Raw genomic sequence first — 16,745 nt, 5'->3', positions numbered from 1 at the left:
CTGAGCAGGAACCACTTTTCTTCAGAGACAACCAGAGAAAAAGGTGATGTTGGTGGGAGGAGATCTTTGTAACACTTACCTTTGGGAAGAGCTTGCTTTGTCCTCAGCTTGGACACCAGAGGATCTTGTCTCACATTACCAACTTGTTCACAGTCGTTGGATGATGTAACATGGCTTAGGGAGCAATGAGGACCAGTTACTCCCTAAGGGAAGGCAAACTGGGAGCTGAAGGCATCCACAACCCGGGGCATGGTCCCACAGAGCCCAAACGCAGCAGCAGCAGCAGCTCTTGTTGATAGCCCAGGAGAAACCAAGAGCCAAGTTCAAGCCAGGAAATCTAATGGACCTGGACCAGGACAGAGCACAGCCCCAGCACAGCTCTAGAAGTGGTTAACAGCCCAGGGCTGAGCTTAAATAGTACCCTGAACCCTGGGCAGAGGGCGTGGGTGGAGGCCCCAGGTGATGCTGGCCATGGCAATTACCATGGTTGCACTCTCTGATGTCTCAGGGAGGGGGGGAATTGGGGTTTTTTTCCCCCACCCAGTGCCCTAAATGCAGCTCCAGCATCGTGTCCAGCCTTCTCAGACGTGTCCCTACACACAGAGGATGGAAGGATGGAGCAGAGAGGAGCAACGAGCTCCTTTGCTGTGTGTTAACAACTCATCTCTCCCGAGTTACACAGAACAAGACACTTCAGATGTCAAGTTCTCTGTTTCTCAGGGAAATTGGCCAAATGCCTCTAATTTTCCTGAAAACTTTGATTAAAAGCTTTATAGCATTTCACTTCATACTGGTTTAAAGCTGGTTTTAACTGGTTGCCATTGCAGTCATTCACAGTTATTTTAGGAAGTCCACGGTTTACAAAGAGGCTTATTTTAAAACATAAAATTTATTGACTTTGTCTTTATAGAAGCTCCACGTTCTTCCAGCAATTGTATAGTTCATTAAACATAAAAGGTGTGTCTAGATTAAATGTTAAAAAAACCCCTTTGCCTACTGGGGTTTTTTTTAGAGCATCTTCCACCTTGGCCATGCACTGACGTACAGAAGAGTCAGAACTCAAATTGCTACACAAACCATCAACTTGTTACTCATCATCCAAAAAGAAAGAGGATTTATAGACATAAAGACAACACATCCCAAGAAGATTTTGGGTGGGACCCACTTCTGGCAGCATGCTAATGTATGTGTGCCCACGACAAGTTGTTAGCACAGCACCAGGTCCCCAGAGGCCACACCAAAGCTTTGTGCTTTCTGATGGTTCTTCCTTACAATGGTGTTGTGGTTTAACCTGACAGGCCACTAAAAAACCACACAGCTGCTCGCTCACCCATGTCCCTGCCCAGGGGAATGGGGAGACAATTGAAGGGGTAAGGGTAAGGAGACTCAAAGGTTGTGATAAAACCAATTTAATAAGTGAAATAAAATGAAATTATCACTGTGAGGGTGGTGAGACACTGGCCCAGGTTGCCCAAGGAAGTTGTGGATGCCCCCTCCCTGGAAGTGTTGAAGGCCAGGTTGGATGAGGCTTTGAGCAACCTGGTCTAGTGGAAGGTGTCCCTGCTGCTGGCAGGGGGGTTGGGACTGGATGAGCTTTGAGGTCCCTTCCAACCCAAACCAGTCTGGGATTCTATGAAATAATAATGATAATAACAATAATAATAATAATAGTGACAGTAATAATAGCAATGATAGAACATACCAACGAGTGATGCACAATCCAACTGCTCACCACCCACCGACCAAAGCCCTACTGGCTGCAAATGCCTTTTGAAAGCCTGGATATATATGGCATCAACTTCTGCACCCACAGCCTCCTCAGAGCCCTCTTCACCTCCTTGTTCCTCAGGCTGTAGATGAGGGGGTTGAGGGTGGGGGTCAGGAGGGTGTAACACGCTGAAACCAGCTTCACCTGATCCCACGAACACGCCTTGCGAGGCTGGACGTAGGCAAACATCCCCGGCACGTAGAAGATGGTGATGGCAACCAAGTGAGAGGTGCAGGTAGAAAAAGCTTTCAGTCTACTCTTGGCCAAAGGCATCTGCAGGATGGTGAGGAGGATGTACGTGTAGGAGACCAGGATCACCAGGACAGAGCCCATGGAGTTAAGCCAAGCATTGGAAACATGCAACACCTCGTTTACACGGGTGTCAGAGCAGGAGAGCTGCAGGAGGGTGGGTGGGTCACAGAAGAAGTGATTAATGCTCCTGGTTTTGCAGAAGGACAACCTCCCCTCCAGGACAGTGTGTACCAGGGAGGTGAGGAAGCTGATGGTGTACACCAGTATCATCAAGCCATAGCAACGTGTCTGGGACATGGTGGTGGTGTAAAGCAGTGGCTTGCGCACAGCCACGTATCGGTCATAAGCCATCACCCCCAGGAGGAAACACTCACAGATAAGCAGAGCAAGGAAAAAATACATCTGGACAAAGCAACCCAAAAAAGAGATGTGGCTTCTCCCCAGGAAGGTCATCTCCAAGGCTTTGGGGATGATAGTGGTGGAAAGGCAAAAATCCATTAAAGATAAATGGGTGAGGAAGAAATACATGGGGGTGTGGAGCTGGGGGTCAGCGTTGATTACCAAGATCATCATCAGGTTCCCCAGCACCACTAGAACATACAGGAATAAGAAGGTTATGAAGATGGTGGTTTGTAGTTCTGGGGTATCAGAGAAACCCAAGAGGATGAAACCAGACAAAAGAGTGTGGTTTTCTCCATTCATCATTTCTAGAAGATGAATTTGCACAGAAATAAAATGAATCAGTGAAATAAAATCCCTAAAAGAGAAATAAATTGGAAACAACAGAGTTTAATCCAGAAAGTAAAAGCAATAAAAAATAGTGGGGTTTTTTTTGAAAAACAAAAATACGAGGCAGTTGTGCTCCTGCCTTTAACCCAAGCTTCAGAGCCAAGAGGTGGAGGAGCTAATTACACACTCAGATATTAAAAGATAATAATTCTGCTATGTTTTATAGACATTGTACTAATGATAGGCTAAGAAAGAGAAAAATATTTATTCAGGTGTAAAAAGTCAAATAAACACTTTCTAAAATGTGGAAAACAAAGAAGATACAAATTCTTCCTATTTCCAGAAATCAGTGGTGATAATTCGTTTCTTTTTTCTTCTTTCTTTTTTCTTCTTTTTTCTTCTTTCTTTTTTCTTCTTTCTTTTTTCTTCTTTTTTCTTCTTTCCTTTTTTCTTCTTTTTTTTCTTCTTTCTTTTTTCTTCTTTCTTTTTTCTTCTTTCTTTCTTTTCTTCTTTTTTCTTCTTTTTTCTTCTTTCTTTTTTCTTCTTTTTTCTTCTTTCCTTTTTCTTCTTTTTTTTCTTCTTTCTTTTTTCTTCTTTCTTTTTTCTTCTTTCTTTTTTCTTCTTTTTTTCCTTTTTTCTTCCTTTTTTCTTCTTTCTTTTTTTCTTCTTTTTTTCTTCTTTTTTTCTTCTTCTTTTTTTCTTCTTTTTTTCTTCTTTCTTTTTCCTTCTTTCTTTTTTCTCTTTCCTTTTTCCTCCTTTCTTTTCTTTTTTTCAGATTGGATCCGTGCTTTTCTGTGGCCTCATTAGTTCTGGTGCAGCCGTTTTAATCATGAAATAATTGATGCTGTGTACTTGAAATAGTTTGGTTGGGTTCTTTTTAATCTCTAAATTTTTCTACTTTTGAAGAAAAAAAAAATAAATCCCTGGGTGTGCTGTCAAATATCCACATAATGGTGTTAAAATATATCATCTAAAATTCAAACTTTTTAAAGCTTCAACTTGGCTGTTCCCATCTCCCATGTTCAGCCCCTCTGCTGATGAATGATTTGATGGAAAATCCACCTGCAGATGTTTCCACCTCAACTAAAATGTCCTTAAATCAGTTTTAAAGGGGGTTAGATGTATATTTTTCAAGCAAACCTCCTAAGCTCTTGCTGCAGCACTTGGGTTCCCACTGTGGATGCTCTTGGAGAGCACGGATGGGCTTCCTTTAGATGGAGCTGCATCATCCCAGCCATGAAACTGCATCTGCTCCCCCAGAATAAGCTGAATTAACTCAACAGGAAGGCTGACACAAGTGCAGGAGGGTGATGAAGTCCCAGCACGACTTGTTTTATTCCACCAACCTCAGATCTTCTTGGTCAACGTTGCTTGGTAATGGAGATGGAGTTGTAGCTCCTTCTGGGTGACTCGTATCCCTGAAGTTTGTATTTTACTCTCTTGACCACGATTTCACCCCTGGGATTACACGGGTTGTGTCCTCGAGGTGCCTGTTTCCATCTCATGGAGACAACCTGTGGTGAGCAGCTCATACAGGAACCTCCAGCCTTGCAGAGGACAATCCTATCTTAAACACCTTCAAGGTTAAGAACATGATTAATATTTCAATACGAAATAAATAATTTTAAATAATAATAAAAATAGTTGAAATTTTGCAAGGAGGGACAGAGCTACTGTGAGCAGGAGCCTGTGCTGCAGGACTCCACAGAGCCCAAGCTTTTATTCTGAATTTCCTCTCATCTCAGCAGAAATATGGGCAGCTTCGGTCGTGTGAACAAAACAGAAGCATCAATTCAGCTTTTTTATTTGTTGGTTTAGGTTTGACAATTGATCATTTGATTGCAGAAATAAAAATTAAAGAAAATACAACTGTAACATTAATTTTTTTAAAAAAAAAAATCTGCTCCTCATAATTTATTACACCAGTTCCAGCTGCCACAAACAGGGACTGGTGTACGTTTTCCAGGTGTTGGTCAATATGAAGGTATTTTTTTGCAATATGAAGGACACAAACAGCTGAAGAGATTAATCAACTGAGTCATGGTGGAAGCAAAGCATCATGAAACAAGTTATGGGTTCAAGGACAACAAGGAGAGCAGCGAAACACCAGGATGAGGCTTCTTCTATCACCAGCACTTCCAAACACACTCAAACACAGGAGAGGGGCAGCATGAGATGGGTCACCAACTGGAAACATCAACCCCTTTGTTACCTGCTGGTTTAAAAGGAAAGGTGTTGGGGGATGTGGTGCCTACAGCTCCTTGAGAAGACCATCCCACGGGTGGAAGCCCTGGCTGGAGGGGAGATGCTCAGCAGCAGGTCGCCCAGGCTGGTTGTCAGGTGGGTTTTATCCTGAATGAAGTGTTACCTCAGATGTTTGTGCAAGCTGCTCTCCCTCAGGACCCTCCTCCAGCTGATCATTATTTTTACCTGCTCAGCCGAAGCCCTTTTCAATTCCCCACACCCCAAAACCTTTCTGGTTCTACCAACACCTCCAGACCAGCTCTCCTGTGGGGACCTGCCCGTTCCACCACTTGATCTTGCAGAAAGACAAGTCCAAGGTGGTTTGTTTTTTATTTATCCAACTATCATAATCTTCTGTATTGACAAATAAAAGCCTTTTACTACAAACAAGAGCTGCTTGATGAGCTAATAATGTATTGGAAGACGTTGAAAACAAACCTAATGGAGCATCTGCTCTATGGATGGTTTGAACATGGCCATGGGGAGTCTTCTCCACCAGATCTATTTATTTCCATACCCAGTGGACTCTCAAAAGCATCACACAGCTGCTTGGTAGATATAACAAAATAAACTCAGATTTATTCTGATGAATCTTGAGCACCAACATTTCCTGAAAGCTTCTCCTAGGTGAAGAGATGTTATCAAACCCTTAGTGCAAATATTTAATGACTTTGTCCCACACAAAGGATGGGGAAAGTGTGGGGAAGCAAGATGGGAAAAGTATCTAAAGGGCTTGAAATGTTTTTCATGTAGATTTGTTTTTCTGCTAGAAGGCACCAGCTTTTTAGTCCTGGAGATGCCCTGAAGGTGGGTAGAAAAGGATTTCCCCCTGGTTTTTTTTTAATTTATTTCTTTCTCATTCAGTGCTGGGCTAAAATCAAAGCTTGTGAAGTGAGAACAGCAACATAATAGAGGGGAAAAAATAACCATCACACAACTTTAGGATTAAAAAAAGAAAAAGAAGAGATATTTCAAAGATTATTTGGAAAAATAAAACCCACAGAAGGCAAAATAATCCACTGAGGATACCCACTTGGGCAGGGTGTGTGTCTGCAGGTGAACAACAGAGCTTGAAACCCCAGAGCCAGCCAGCTCGGTACTGTACTTGCTCCATCTCCATCATAAGGTGGCCCCAGACCACCAAGACCTTGTTTTTTGGGGGGAAATAAGGATTTAAAATCCTCCCTCCCACCAGCCCCCTGGCCCTTTACATGCCTAATTAAATTCACAGCAGAGCAGAGGCTCAAATATGACTTGTCCCCTTGTACCATGAGTGCTTTGGTGACCAACACATGGTCACAGCGTTCTTTCACGCAACCTGATGCAGTTGTCTAGACCTAAAAACTCCTGGAAAATACCATTAACATTCTCCTCACACCAGGAACATCAGCAGAGGACATTTATTAATATAAAACATGAGTTAGACACTGGCTAGTTCAACATTGGCAGGGTGAAGCCACCACCTGCATTGTCCCTTCAGCTCTCTGAAGCCTGAAATGAAGTTGATTATTCAATTTTTATAATAGCTAAATAATATTTAAGTCATATTTAAATGACATTTACATTGGATAATAACTTTCTGCCCAATACATGGTCACTGTCAGGTCTCAAGCTACAAACAGGGGAAGTCCCATTTCTTCTAGAAGAGCACGTAGCCTTGGTTCAAGGAGAAATGGGTTTTCCAGGTGTCCTGCTTCCAGGTACATTTGGCCCCTGCTTCTTGCAGGTGCAACATCTAACCCTCCTTCTTGAAGGTCAAACATCAAACCCTCCTTCTTGAAGGTCAAACATCTAACCCTCCTTCTTGAAGGTCAAACATCTAACCCTCCTTCTTGAAGGTCAAACATCAAACCCTCCTTCTTGAAGGTCAAACATCTAACCCTCCTTCTTGAAGGTCAAACATCAAACCCTCCTTCTTGAAGATGTAACATCTAACCCTCCTTCTTGAAGGTGCAACATCAAACCCTCCTTGAAGGTGCAATATCTAACCCTCCTTCTTGAAGATGCAATATCTAACCCTCCTCCTTGAAGATGTAACATCCAACCCTCCTTCTTGATGGTCAAACATCAAACCCTCCTTCTTGAAGATGCTATATCTAACCCTCCTTACCATGGAAGCGCAGTCCTCTCCTTTCAGCTGACCAGGAATCGTGGATGGACCAGCAGGAGAGGACTCTACCTTTTGCTTTCCTCATGGCGTTCTTCATGTCTGTGTTCCTCAGGCTGTAGATGAGTGGGTTCAGCATGGGGACTGCAACGGTGTACATCATGGAGACCACCTTGTCATGCTCCAAGGAGTGTCTGGAGCTGGGGCGCAGGTACATGAAGAGGGAGCTGCCGTAGTACAAAGTGATGGAGACCAAGTGAGAGGCACAGGTGGAAAAGGCTTTGTGTCCACTGGCCACAGAGTGGAACCTCAAGACAGTGGAGAGAACCAACAAGTAAGAGGTTAGGATGAAGACTGTGGTGCTTAGCACGTTGAAGCCCACCATGGCAGAAACAATCACCTCGTTGACATGGGTGTCAGAGCAGGAGAGGGCTAACAGCGGTGGTCCATCACAGAAGAAATGATTGATCCTCATGGACCGGCAGAATGGGAGACAAAATATGGAAACTGTGTATATGGTGGAGCTGATCACACCAGCTAAGTAGGCACCAGCCACCATCCCAAGGCAAAGCCTCTGGGACATGACCACAGAGTAGAGCAAGGGGTTACAAATGGCCACGTAGCGATCATAAGCCATGGCAGCCAGCACGTAGCACTCAGCCGTGGCACAAGTGGCAAAGGAGAAGAGCTGAGTGGAACACCTAACGAAGGAGATAACCTTCTTCTCCACTACAAAATGCAGCAAGGTTTGAGGGATGATGGCGGTGGAGTAGCAGATGTCCAGGAGAGACAAGTGACTCAGGAAGAAGTACATGGGGGTGTGTAGGCACAAATCCATTCTGATTAACACAATCACTCCCAGATTTCCTATTACAGTGACCACATAGATGGCAAAGAATAGGACAAAGAATGTCACCTGCAGGTCTTCTCGGCTTGTAAAGCCCAGGAGAATAAACTCGGATGCAAAAGTCTCATTCTCTTTAATCATGTTGAATAGATCATCAAGTTCAGCTGCTTTGTGGCTTTCAAAGAGAAATGCTTAATAGCATCTGTCAAAAATGGGAAGAAAGTCCATTTTTATCTATCAAGCAGTTACAAGAAGTCAACAGAAAGTAAATTCTCTTTGAGAGAAGGAAAACTCAAGTTCTCGAGGTTGATCTCCCCGTTCAACCTTAGGCAACCACACACAACCACCTGCAACACACTTGGGTGGATAATTTAAGGCAAGGAAGGAGAGCAACACCAGGATAAAGTGGAGATCTTCTAGTGGCCTCCCAGTACCTGAAGGGGCTCCAGGAAGGCTGGGGAGGGACTTTTCATAAGGGCAGTTAATGATAGAACAAGGGGAAATGGGTTTAAGCTGAAAGAGGGGAGGTTTAGATGAGATATTAGGAAGAAGTTCTTCACTGTGAGGGTGGTGAGACAGTGTCCCAGGTTGCCCAGAGAAGCTGTGGCTGCTCCTCCCTGGAAGTGTTCTCGGCCAGGCTGGATGAGGCTTTGAGCAACCTGGTTTAGTGGAAGGTGTCCCTGCTGCTGGCAGGGGGTTGGAACTGGATGAGCTTTAAGGTCCAACCCAAACCAGTCTATTCTATTCTAAATAAATTGCAGAGCTTTCTCATAACTCCTCTCAAACCATTTACACGTGGAAGTCCAGGATTTCCACAATAACTGCTGGAAAATGGAATTATTTCTCATCTTTTGAGCGTTCCCAGTCCAGTTTGAGTACATGAGGGAGAAATATCTGTTCCCCGTGTCCCAGGAAGACCATTTCTAGGTGAAAACACTGGAAAACGTGACTTTCCTTAGCATGATTTTTTATCCTCATGTAGGATGGTGCAGAAAGAAGAGCCAGGCTATGTCTCACCTGACCTTTTGCTTTAGGAGTGATGCCTAACTTGGAAATAAAAGATAAATTCAGGTTTTGCTCTCTCTGCTCACTGGGGACAAATCAGCTGCTCCTAAAATCACGCTCTATGGCAGAGAGAATAAATCAACATTGATTTTTTTTTCTTGGAGAACATTAATCATCACTTGACAGAGTTACACCAGAGAGCAAAGCCAGTGTGTGTGCTGCCTGGTGTCTGCCAAACAGATCCAGACTTCACCGTTAGAATTATTGGATGACCCTTTGCTGAAGGGATGAGGGTCACCTCCAGATGCAGACAGCTCATTTCAGATGTACCTGGGAGCAACACGACTGGTTTCCTGATGTTATTAATGGGGATTTAAAGCTGCTCTTCGCTGCCCACGTAGAGATGCCGGAGGCGAAGCAGAGCCCAGGACATCCTCACAGCACTGGAAGATCTGTTAGAAATAATGAAAATTGAGCTGTTTGGGTCTGGAGCTGAATCCTCCCCCAGAGGCAGCATCCACCTGCCTACCTGCAGACATCTACCACCCTTGGAGAATTGACCTGAATTTCATCATTAACTAAGGCTAAGCCTTATTTTTTTGACTTGACAAGTCAACTGCTTTCTGCTGAGTGATCCGAGACGTAGATATGAAACCTGGGAAGCTGATAAGGCTGCAGCTTGTGCCCTGCACCATAGCTGCCTGCCAGGAATCACATCTCCCTGCAGCTTGAAGACACTGACTGGAACGGAGATAAATGACATTAAAAAGCCACCCCTTGCTGCCTTGGATTAGGTATTGTTCATGCTGCCAGCCAGGTGGTTGGTCCATGCTCTGCTAAATAACTGCCAGCAAACCCCCAAATATTTATCCTTGTCCTTGTGGGGAAAGGACCTTCATTTGTGACATCTGCTTTCCTATTCAAACCTCATAAGGTCTTGAATCTCTCGGGCAAGCCAGCACCAGACCTTTCAACAAGATGCCCCAGGTAGGACTCACCAAGCAGCCTGTCTTTAGCATTTCTCCAAGATTTAACTCCTGACAGTGTAGACTGGAGAAAGACCAGCCACTGCTGAGATGCTACAGCTGAACAGAGCCTTGCAGGGCATCCTCCTGCTCAGATAGTGATTAGTCCCCTCTCATGATGGTCGTTATCCTCAAAATCTTGGTACAGGAACAAGGGGAAGGTGCCAGATCTACAGAGCAAAAATCCACTCTTTGGCTAGTTGGTGTTGTAAGAGTCTCACAGCCCAGACTATCTAGTGGGGTTGCTCAACCTGGAGAAGAGAAATCTCCTCAAGACCTTATTGTGGCCTTCAATACTTGAAGGGGGTGTATAAGAAAGATGGGGACAGACTTTTTAGCAGGCCCTTTAGCCACAGGACAAGGGGAAATGGTTTTAAATTAAAAGAGGGGAGATTTAGACTAGATATAATGAAGACATCTTTTACACTGAAGATGGTGAGACACTGGCCCAGGTTGCCCAGAGAGGTGGTAGAAGCCCCTGGAAACATTCAAGGTCAGGCTGGATGAGGCTCTGAGCAACCTGATCTGGTTGAAGATGTCCCTGTCACTGCAGGGGGTTGGACTGGATGGACCTTCAAAGGTCCCTTCCAACCCAACCCAGTCTGTGATTGATTTTATGAATGTAAAAAAGCCTCATTAATCAGATGGTTTCAAATGTGAAGCAAAAGTACCCTGAGCTTACACCTCCAGCATCCCTCTGGTCTATCAAGGTGACCATCTCTGCTATCCTGAAGCAGAGCAGGGCTGGGGGACAAACTGTCACAAGTCCTGGGGGCACTGTGGATGCCACAGGACAAAGTGGGATTTTCACAGTGGGGATTTCTTCTGCTTTGCTCTCAGGTCCAGTGGAAATAGTTTTTATACTCACAGCAGCTCCTCACTCCAGCTGGACAGGTGCACCGTGGTCTTCTCCCATGCAACACCTACCCATGCTTCCAGAGCTTTGTTCTTCTCAGTATTCACAGAGCTGGAGGGTAAAACAAGTCAGGGAATAACATCTTGACCTCCACAGAGGTGTCAGACCAAGCAAGACTCAACCCCTGCCAAGCTCAGAGGGGTCCCAAGACCCCCCACTGCCAGGTCAAGACACAACCAAATGGTTTTTAAAATGAATGACACCAGGAGGTGTTATTTCAACAATACCAACTCAAAACTGGTGCCTTTAATAGTTTCATAAATGCTTAAAAAAATATATATATATCCCCAAAAATGGTTTATTGCAGTTCCTGCTCCATGTACAAGATCTATATTCTAAAACTCTTATTTTTTTGCAGAGTAGCTCTTCTTGGAAGCATTCAACCCTCAGTGCAGACTGCACATGATGAAACATCCAGCACTCCCTTTTTTTCACTTTATGCTGATGTTCAGAATGAAAAAAAGAGAAAGAAAAGAGAAAAGAGAAAAGAGAAAAGAGAAAAGAGAAAAGAGAAAAGAGAAAAGAGAAAAGAGAAAAGAGAAAAGAGGAAGAAAAGAGGAAGAAAAGAGGAAGAAAAGAGGAAGAAAAGAGAAAAGAAAAGAGAAAGAAAAGAGAAAGAAAAGAAAAAAGCACCTTAATTTCCATTTTGATGGATGTGCCTTTATTTTTCAATCAGAAACTCTTCTTATACTTTTTTCCCCAAAAGATCAGAGGCAGCTTCCAGGAAAAGACAAAAGTCACCTCTTTATCTTCTCCAAAAAAGTATTATCTAGTAGGGAACCCCCCTGCTTTTACCCACCTAGCACCCAGTATCTCACAGCGAAGGGTGGTTCCTGGGTTCCTTCCCTGGGAGGGTCACCAGGAGGAACCCACCACGCTCAGCCAGGAAGCAGGTAACTATATAGGAACATCATCCCTTTAATTCCACATCTAGGAGCCCTCTGGGATTATTAGGTGGTGATGGACACGATTTACCTGAGTCAACAACACAGAATGAAATCTTTCACCTACATGGGATAAAAGCTCAGAGATTTCCATATATATTTTAATTTACCTTTGTTGTAAAATCCAGGAGAGCTTTGTCAGGGGTGAAGATGAGCTGGAGGGACCTTTTCTTAGAGTGATCTATAGGAAACACTTGGTGCAGGAGGTAATAATTTAAAGCACCAAGAATTATCATTTGAAGGTGTGTAGGTTACCCAGCCTACTCAAGAGAAAAATAATTCATAAGGCAGAATGGATTTAATCATCTAGATTCCATAAAACCTGAAGCCTCACCCAATAATTCCTTTAGAGGGAAAAAAATATGCAGATTAAAGCATCATTTCTAAAAACAAGGGGAACCTGGACAGAAACTTGTTCAAACATCCAACATCTCTGGTTCATTTTTAACAAGCTCAGGAGCTGAGGGAAATGAAAAAGGATCAAAATGGGATTGGCCAACTGTAGAGCTGAGATGATGGTGGTTTTATTTATCCACTATTTCTCCATTTCCTGAACAAGGACAAGCCACCTCACCACCCAAGGCTTATTAGCACCTAAAATAATAAGTTTTTATCTTTAAAAAAAAAAAAAAAAAAGGAGACTTTATTTCCAACAATATCCAATAGATGGTGACGATGTCTAAGAAATCCTGAGCAGTATTTTTTTTAGCCACTTCTTTATTTCTCCCCCCTCCAACATTCACTTTTGACACTTGAAAAGGGGTGTTACAGTTATTGCCCATCTCCTGGGGCTGACAACAGAGCTCAGTGGTAGGTAGAAGGAGCAAAAATAAGTTATTTGTGTATAAACAAGCATGGATTTTATTCAGAAGTAGATGAAATGCAACTTTGGAGAGTGGAAAGGGCATGTAAAGAGCTGTCAGGGCCAGCAACAGCACAAGTCAGCTTTGAAAATAATAATAAAATTATAATAATTTAAGAAAAAAAAAGTTCTAGGCACCAACCAGGGTCACACCACAATTTGGGTTATTTTTCATTGTGTTAGGGAGTATTTTCCCCACTGTGGGTCACACAGCTCACAGCAAGGGGCTGCAGGTGGAAATTCCTCATCCAGGACTCCACTGTCCCAGACCATCATCATCATCATCTCCACGTCCTATCCCAGAGGAGCTCGTTAAGCTGATTTCATCATCTCCAACCTTTGAGTGACAAAATGCTACAGAAACACAAAAGTGGGGGGTTTTTTTTGGAGTGGAGGGAAAAATTGTAGTTAATGTTCTCCTTGGTGAGCAACCACGAGTTTCTGTTCAGAACATGGTCAAGGGTGGGAGCTGCAATTCCTGGCAGGAGCTGCTTCTCCCATAAGAAATAAAGACTTTTTTTTAATTACCCTCTTTTTTTGTTTGTTTTTTTTTCCTGTTTTTGTTTTGTTTTAATTCCTTTTCCCCACCGCCTCACACCAAAGTGCAAATCTCTGGCTGCAAACTCTGCTGATTAATATTATTGTCTTTGTTTTTAACAAACCACTGTGGGTATAAATTAAACGACTCATTAGAGCTTTGTTTCAAGGCTTTGAAAAGTAGAAACTGGAGGGAGGAAAAAAACAAAAGGAGAATGGTGGAATTACCTAAAGAGAAGTGCCAAAGGTCAATTTAACTCTTCAATTTAACTCAGCAATTAACTCAATTTAACTTTGAAACTGTGGTTTCAAAGACAAATCTATTTAAGAATTTATATTTCATTCACTTGCCTCATTCACTATATCCCAGCCCTCCTCTAATGTCTTAAAACATCACAGTTCACCCATTTAGATCTTGTGTTTCCATCCTTCTTAGGAAGAGTTTTTCACAGGAGCTGCCTTCCAGATCCAGCTCATCAATCATTGAGACCCTGAGTGCCCAATGCTGCCCATGAAATTATTCATCATTTCTCCAATATAGACATTTTTCTACTAAAATCAACACCATGTCCCATGTCCCCATGTTTACTGGGCAGGTATTGCAGATAAATTGAGGCTGGAGAGTGATAATTAAAAATCAGTAATGTAGGTGTGGTTGGCATCCACATTTATCTCAAGAATCTACTGCATTATATATAAATATATAGTATAATATACATTTAATGTTGTATTTTTATCTATATAAGCACACATACAGGTATATACATCTTTAACTTGGCATTCATAGGACCAGAGTCCTCTTGGATGTCCTTTCTGATCCAAAAATCATTCTACATCCTGCTCAAAGCAGGGTTGACTTCACACCCACATCAGGTTCCTCACAGCCTCATCCAAACAACTTCTGAATATCTCCATGGGTGGAGGCTCCACAGCTGCTGAGAGAAATCCTGCCTCAGGTTTTGTTGAGGAGGGTTCAGAGCCTGACTGTGATTCTTTCTGCTGTTCTCCTCAGAGCATCCTTCACCTCCTGGTTCCTCAGGCTGTAGATGAGAGGGTTCAGCATGGGGATCACCACTGTGTAGAAGACAGAGACCACTTTGTCAGTGTTGAAGGAGTAACTTGAACTAGGGCGTAAATACATGAAGATTGTTGTCCCATACAACATGGTCACTGCTGTCAGGTGGGAAGCACAAGTGGAGAAGGCTTTCTGCCTGCCTTCAGCTGAACGGATCCTCAGGATGGCAAAGGAGATGAAGATATAGGAGACCAGGATGGTGGAGATGGTGCTGAGCTCAATGACACCAGCCAAGGAGAAGAGGATCATCTCATTGATGTAGGTGCTGGCACAGGACAGAGCCAGGAGGGGAGGAACATCACAGAAGAAGTGGTTGATGACATTGGAGCGGCAGAAGGGCAGCCTAATGATGAAGGTCATCTGTATGATGGAGTTCAGGGCACCCCCAAGGTAGGACCCCACCACCAGCCACATGCAGAGCCTTCGAGTCATGACAGAGGAATAGAGCAGGGGGTTGCAGATGGCCACGTACCGGTCATAGGCCATGGCAGCCAGCAGGAAACACTCCGTTGTCACAAAGACGATGTAGAAGAAGGTTTGGCCCATGCAGCCAACAAAAGAAATGGTCTTCCTCTCCAATAGGAAGTTCACCAAGGTCCTGGGGGTAATCACAGAGGAGAAGCAGATGTCAACAACAGAGAGGCTGCCAAGGAAGAAGTACATGGATGTGTGGAGACGTGGGTCACCTCGGATGACTACGATTATCCCCGCATTGCCCAAAAGGGTGATGGTGTAGATGAGCAGCAGCAACACGAAGAGGGCTGCCTTCATCTCTGCTTGGTCACTCAGGCCCTCGAGAATGAACTCAGCCACCGAGCTGTGATTCTGTTCTGCCATCCAGGGCTTGGTGTCTACCAAGGAAGGAGAGAGCCTGAAAATATAGGACAAAAGTGGACACCACACCTTTATTTGTTTGAACTGAAATGGGATAAGATGATAATTTACACCCTGTGCAGCCAGGACACCCAGACTGATCATTTCTAGGGACCTAGAAGTGGGTGGACTGATGGACAGCACTGTAGCCATCTGCTCTGAGCTTGTCCTCCTCTACTGCCCAAGGAAAGAGGAGGTTCCTTCTGAAGAGAGAACATCCCAGCTTCCCCAAAAACACCTTTCCTACCTGCAGGAAGTCACCACAGAAGGTCTCTCATGTTCCTGACCACAGGCAGATCATCAGGCAGGTTCCTTTGTATCTCACAATCCCATTTTGGTACCTACAGTTGGATGAGATCAATGGATACAGCAGGAGATAAAGGATTCAGGTGACACAGACCAAATCACCAGCTCTGCCCTTGATCCCCTATGATTAAGTTTTTCTCCACATTTCTTTCCCTCCCTCTATATTTCAAACCAGTCATGATAAGGTGCCCAGAACGAGAGAGCTCTGCTCAGAAGTGTAATAGTTTGGAATAAATATGAAAACATTGTCACTGGCTTTCATTGGTTTGGGTAAAGACACCATGGTCAGTGTGTCTTTAACTTGTTGGAAGTTAGGGAGAAGGAACTTTGCATGATCCTAAAAACTCATTCAGGTCATGAGGAGTTTAAAATTCCAACCTCAGAAGCCTTGGGGAGATGAAGTCAGGGAGACGACCGGTGGAATTTGTGTGTGAAGCTGTGGGGTGAGCATCAAACCTTCCTTGAGTACAATTCAGAGAACATGCAATAAAGAGATTAAACACCATCAGATCTGTCTTGATTCCCCCCAGAGCAAGGGCAGTAGCCACAGGTTATCAAGATTTTATAGGGATTTAACAAATGATGCATCAGCTTTTCAATAAGCCAGCCCATCACCCCCATTTGTGGCTTCTGTCACCATGCTGCAGTAGCCCATGGCAGATACCATGGACCACCACGATGCACTGATGACATTAATCATGTCTTGTATTTCCAGAAGTGGACTGGGACATGAAAACTGATTTATGAGTGTGATAGTTCCACTGGGGTAGCCAGGCCTGTTCCCAGATCACGATCCCACAGGAGCCACAATCCCGACCCGAAACCGCAATCCCGGGAGAGCCAGAGCCCGAGCCAAAGCCAGAGAGAGCAAGAGAGGAAGAGCCCCTCATGGATCTCCTGCCCCTGGGGGACAGGAGATGGAACAGCCCCTTGGCAGAGCCCAATGCCCATGGAGCTGATCCATTGCAATATTCCTCGCCTCCCCCAGACCTTGCATTTGCAGAGCAGCAAAACACAAAGTCCTTCAACTTCCAGTGAAAACTGAAAACATCGGTGTGTGATCAACGTTCTTCTCCCAACAAATCCCAGCTGAACCCAAACCCCAGCACTGTTCCAGCTGCTGGAAAGGAACCAGCTCTGACCCAGCTAAAAACCAGGACAGATATGAGGAAGAAATTCTTTGGTGTGAGGGTGGTGAGACAGTGTCCCAGGTTGGCCAGAGAACCTGTGGCTGCTCCTCCCTGGAAGTGTTCTT

General features: G+C 44.1%; 3 protein-coding genes across 3 annotated transcripts; all 3 read right to left on the bottom strand.

The window, feature by feature from the left end:
* Window positions 1–1,750: 1,750 nt before the first annotated feature.
* LOC104525045 (olfactory receptor 8I2) lies at window positions 1,751–2,722 on the bottom strand. Its single transcript, XM_010168094.1, has one exon. The coding sequence runs from the start codon at window positions 2,720–2,722 to the stop codon at window positions 1,751–1,753; it is 972 nt and encodes a 323-aa protein (XP_010166396.1).
* Window positions 2,723–7,089: 4,367 nt separating this feature from the next.
* LOC104525044 (olfactory receptor 1038) lies at window positions 7,090–8,088 on the bottom strand. The gene has a single exon (XM_010168093.1). It carries the CDS (start codon window positions 8,086–8,088, stop codon window positions 7,090–7,092), a length of 999 nt encoding a protein of 332 aa, XP_010166395.1.
* Window positions 8,089–14,209: 6,121 nt separating this feature from the next.
* On the bottom strand, window positions 14,210–15,175 carry LOC104525041 (olfactory receptor 1052). Its single transcript, XM_010168090.2, has one exon. The coding sequence runs from the start codon at window positions 15,146–15,148 to the stop codon at window positions 14,210–14,212; it is 939 nt and encodes a 312-aa protein (XP_010166392.1). The 5' UTR covers window positions 15,149–15,175.
* Between the last annotated feature and the right edge of the window lie 1,570 nt (window positions 15,176–16,745).

The sequence above is a fragment of the Antrostomus carolinensis genome, unplaced genomic scaffold (genome assembly GCF_000700745.2).
Source record: "Antrostomus carolinensis isolate BGI_N321 unplaced genomic scaffold, ASM70074v2 scaffold14745, whole genome shotgun sequence".
Classification (NCBI taxonomy): Eukaryota; Metazoa; Chordata; class Aves; order Caprimulgiformes; family Caprimulgidae; genus Antrostomus; species Antrostomus carolinensis.
The sequence above is the reverse complement of the archived record's forward strand: the minus strand, read 5'-3'. Positions and strand labels throughout refer to the sequence as shown.

What these genes read in the sequence shown, in the direction of transcription:
- LOC104525045 (XM_010168094.1), bottom strand. Translation starts at nt 2,722, where the DNA reads ATGAATGGAGAAAACCACACTCTTTTGTCTGGTTTCATCCTCTTGGGT.
- LOC104525044 (XM_010168093.1), bottom strand. Translation starts at nt 8,088, where the DNA reads ATGATTAAAGAGAATGAGACTTTTGCATCCGAGTTTATTCTCCTGGGC.
- LOC104525041 (XM_010168090.2), bottom strand. Translation starts at nt 15,148, where the DNA reads ATGGCAGAACAGAATCACAGCTCGGTGGCTGAGTTCATTCTCGAGGGC.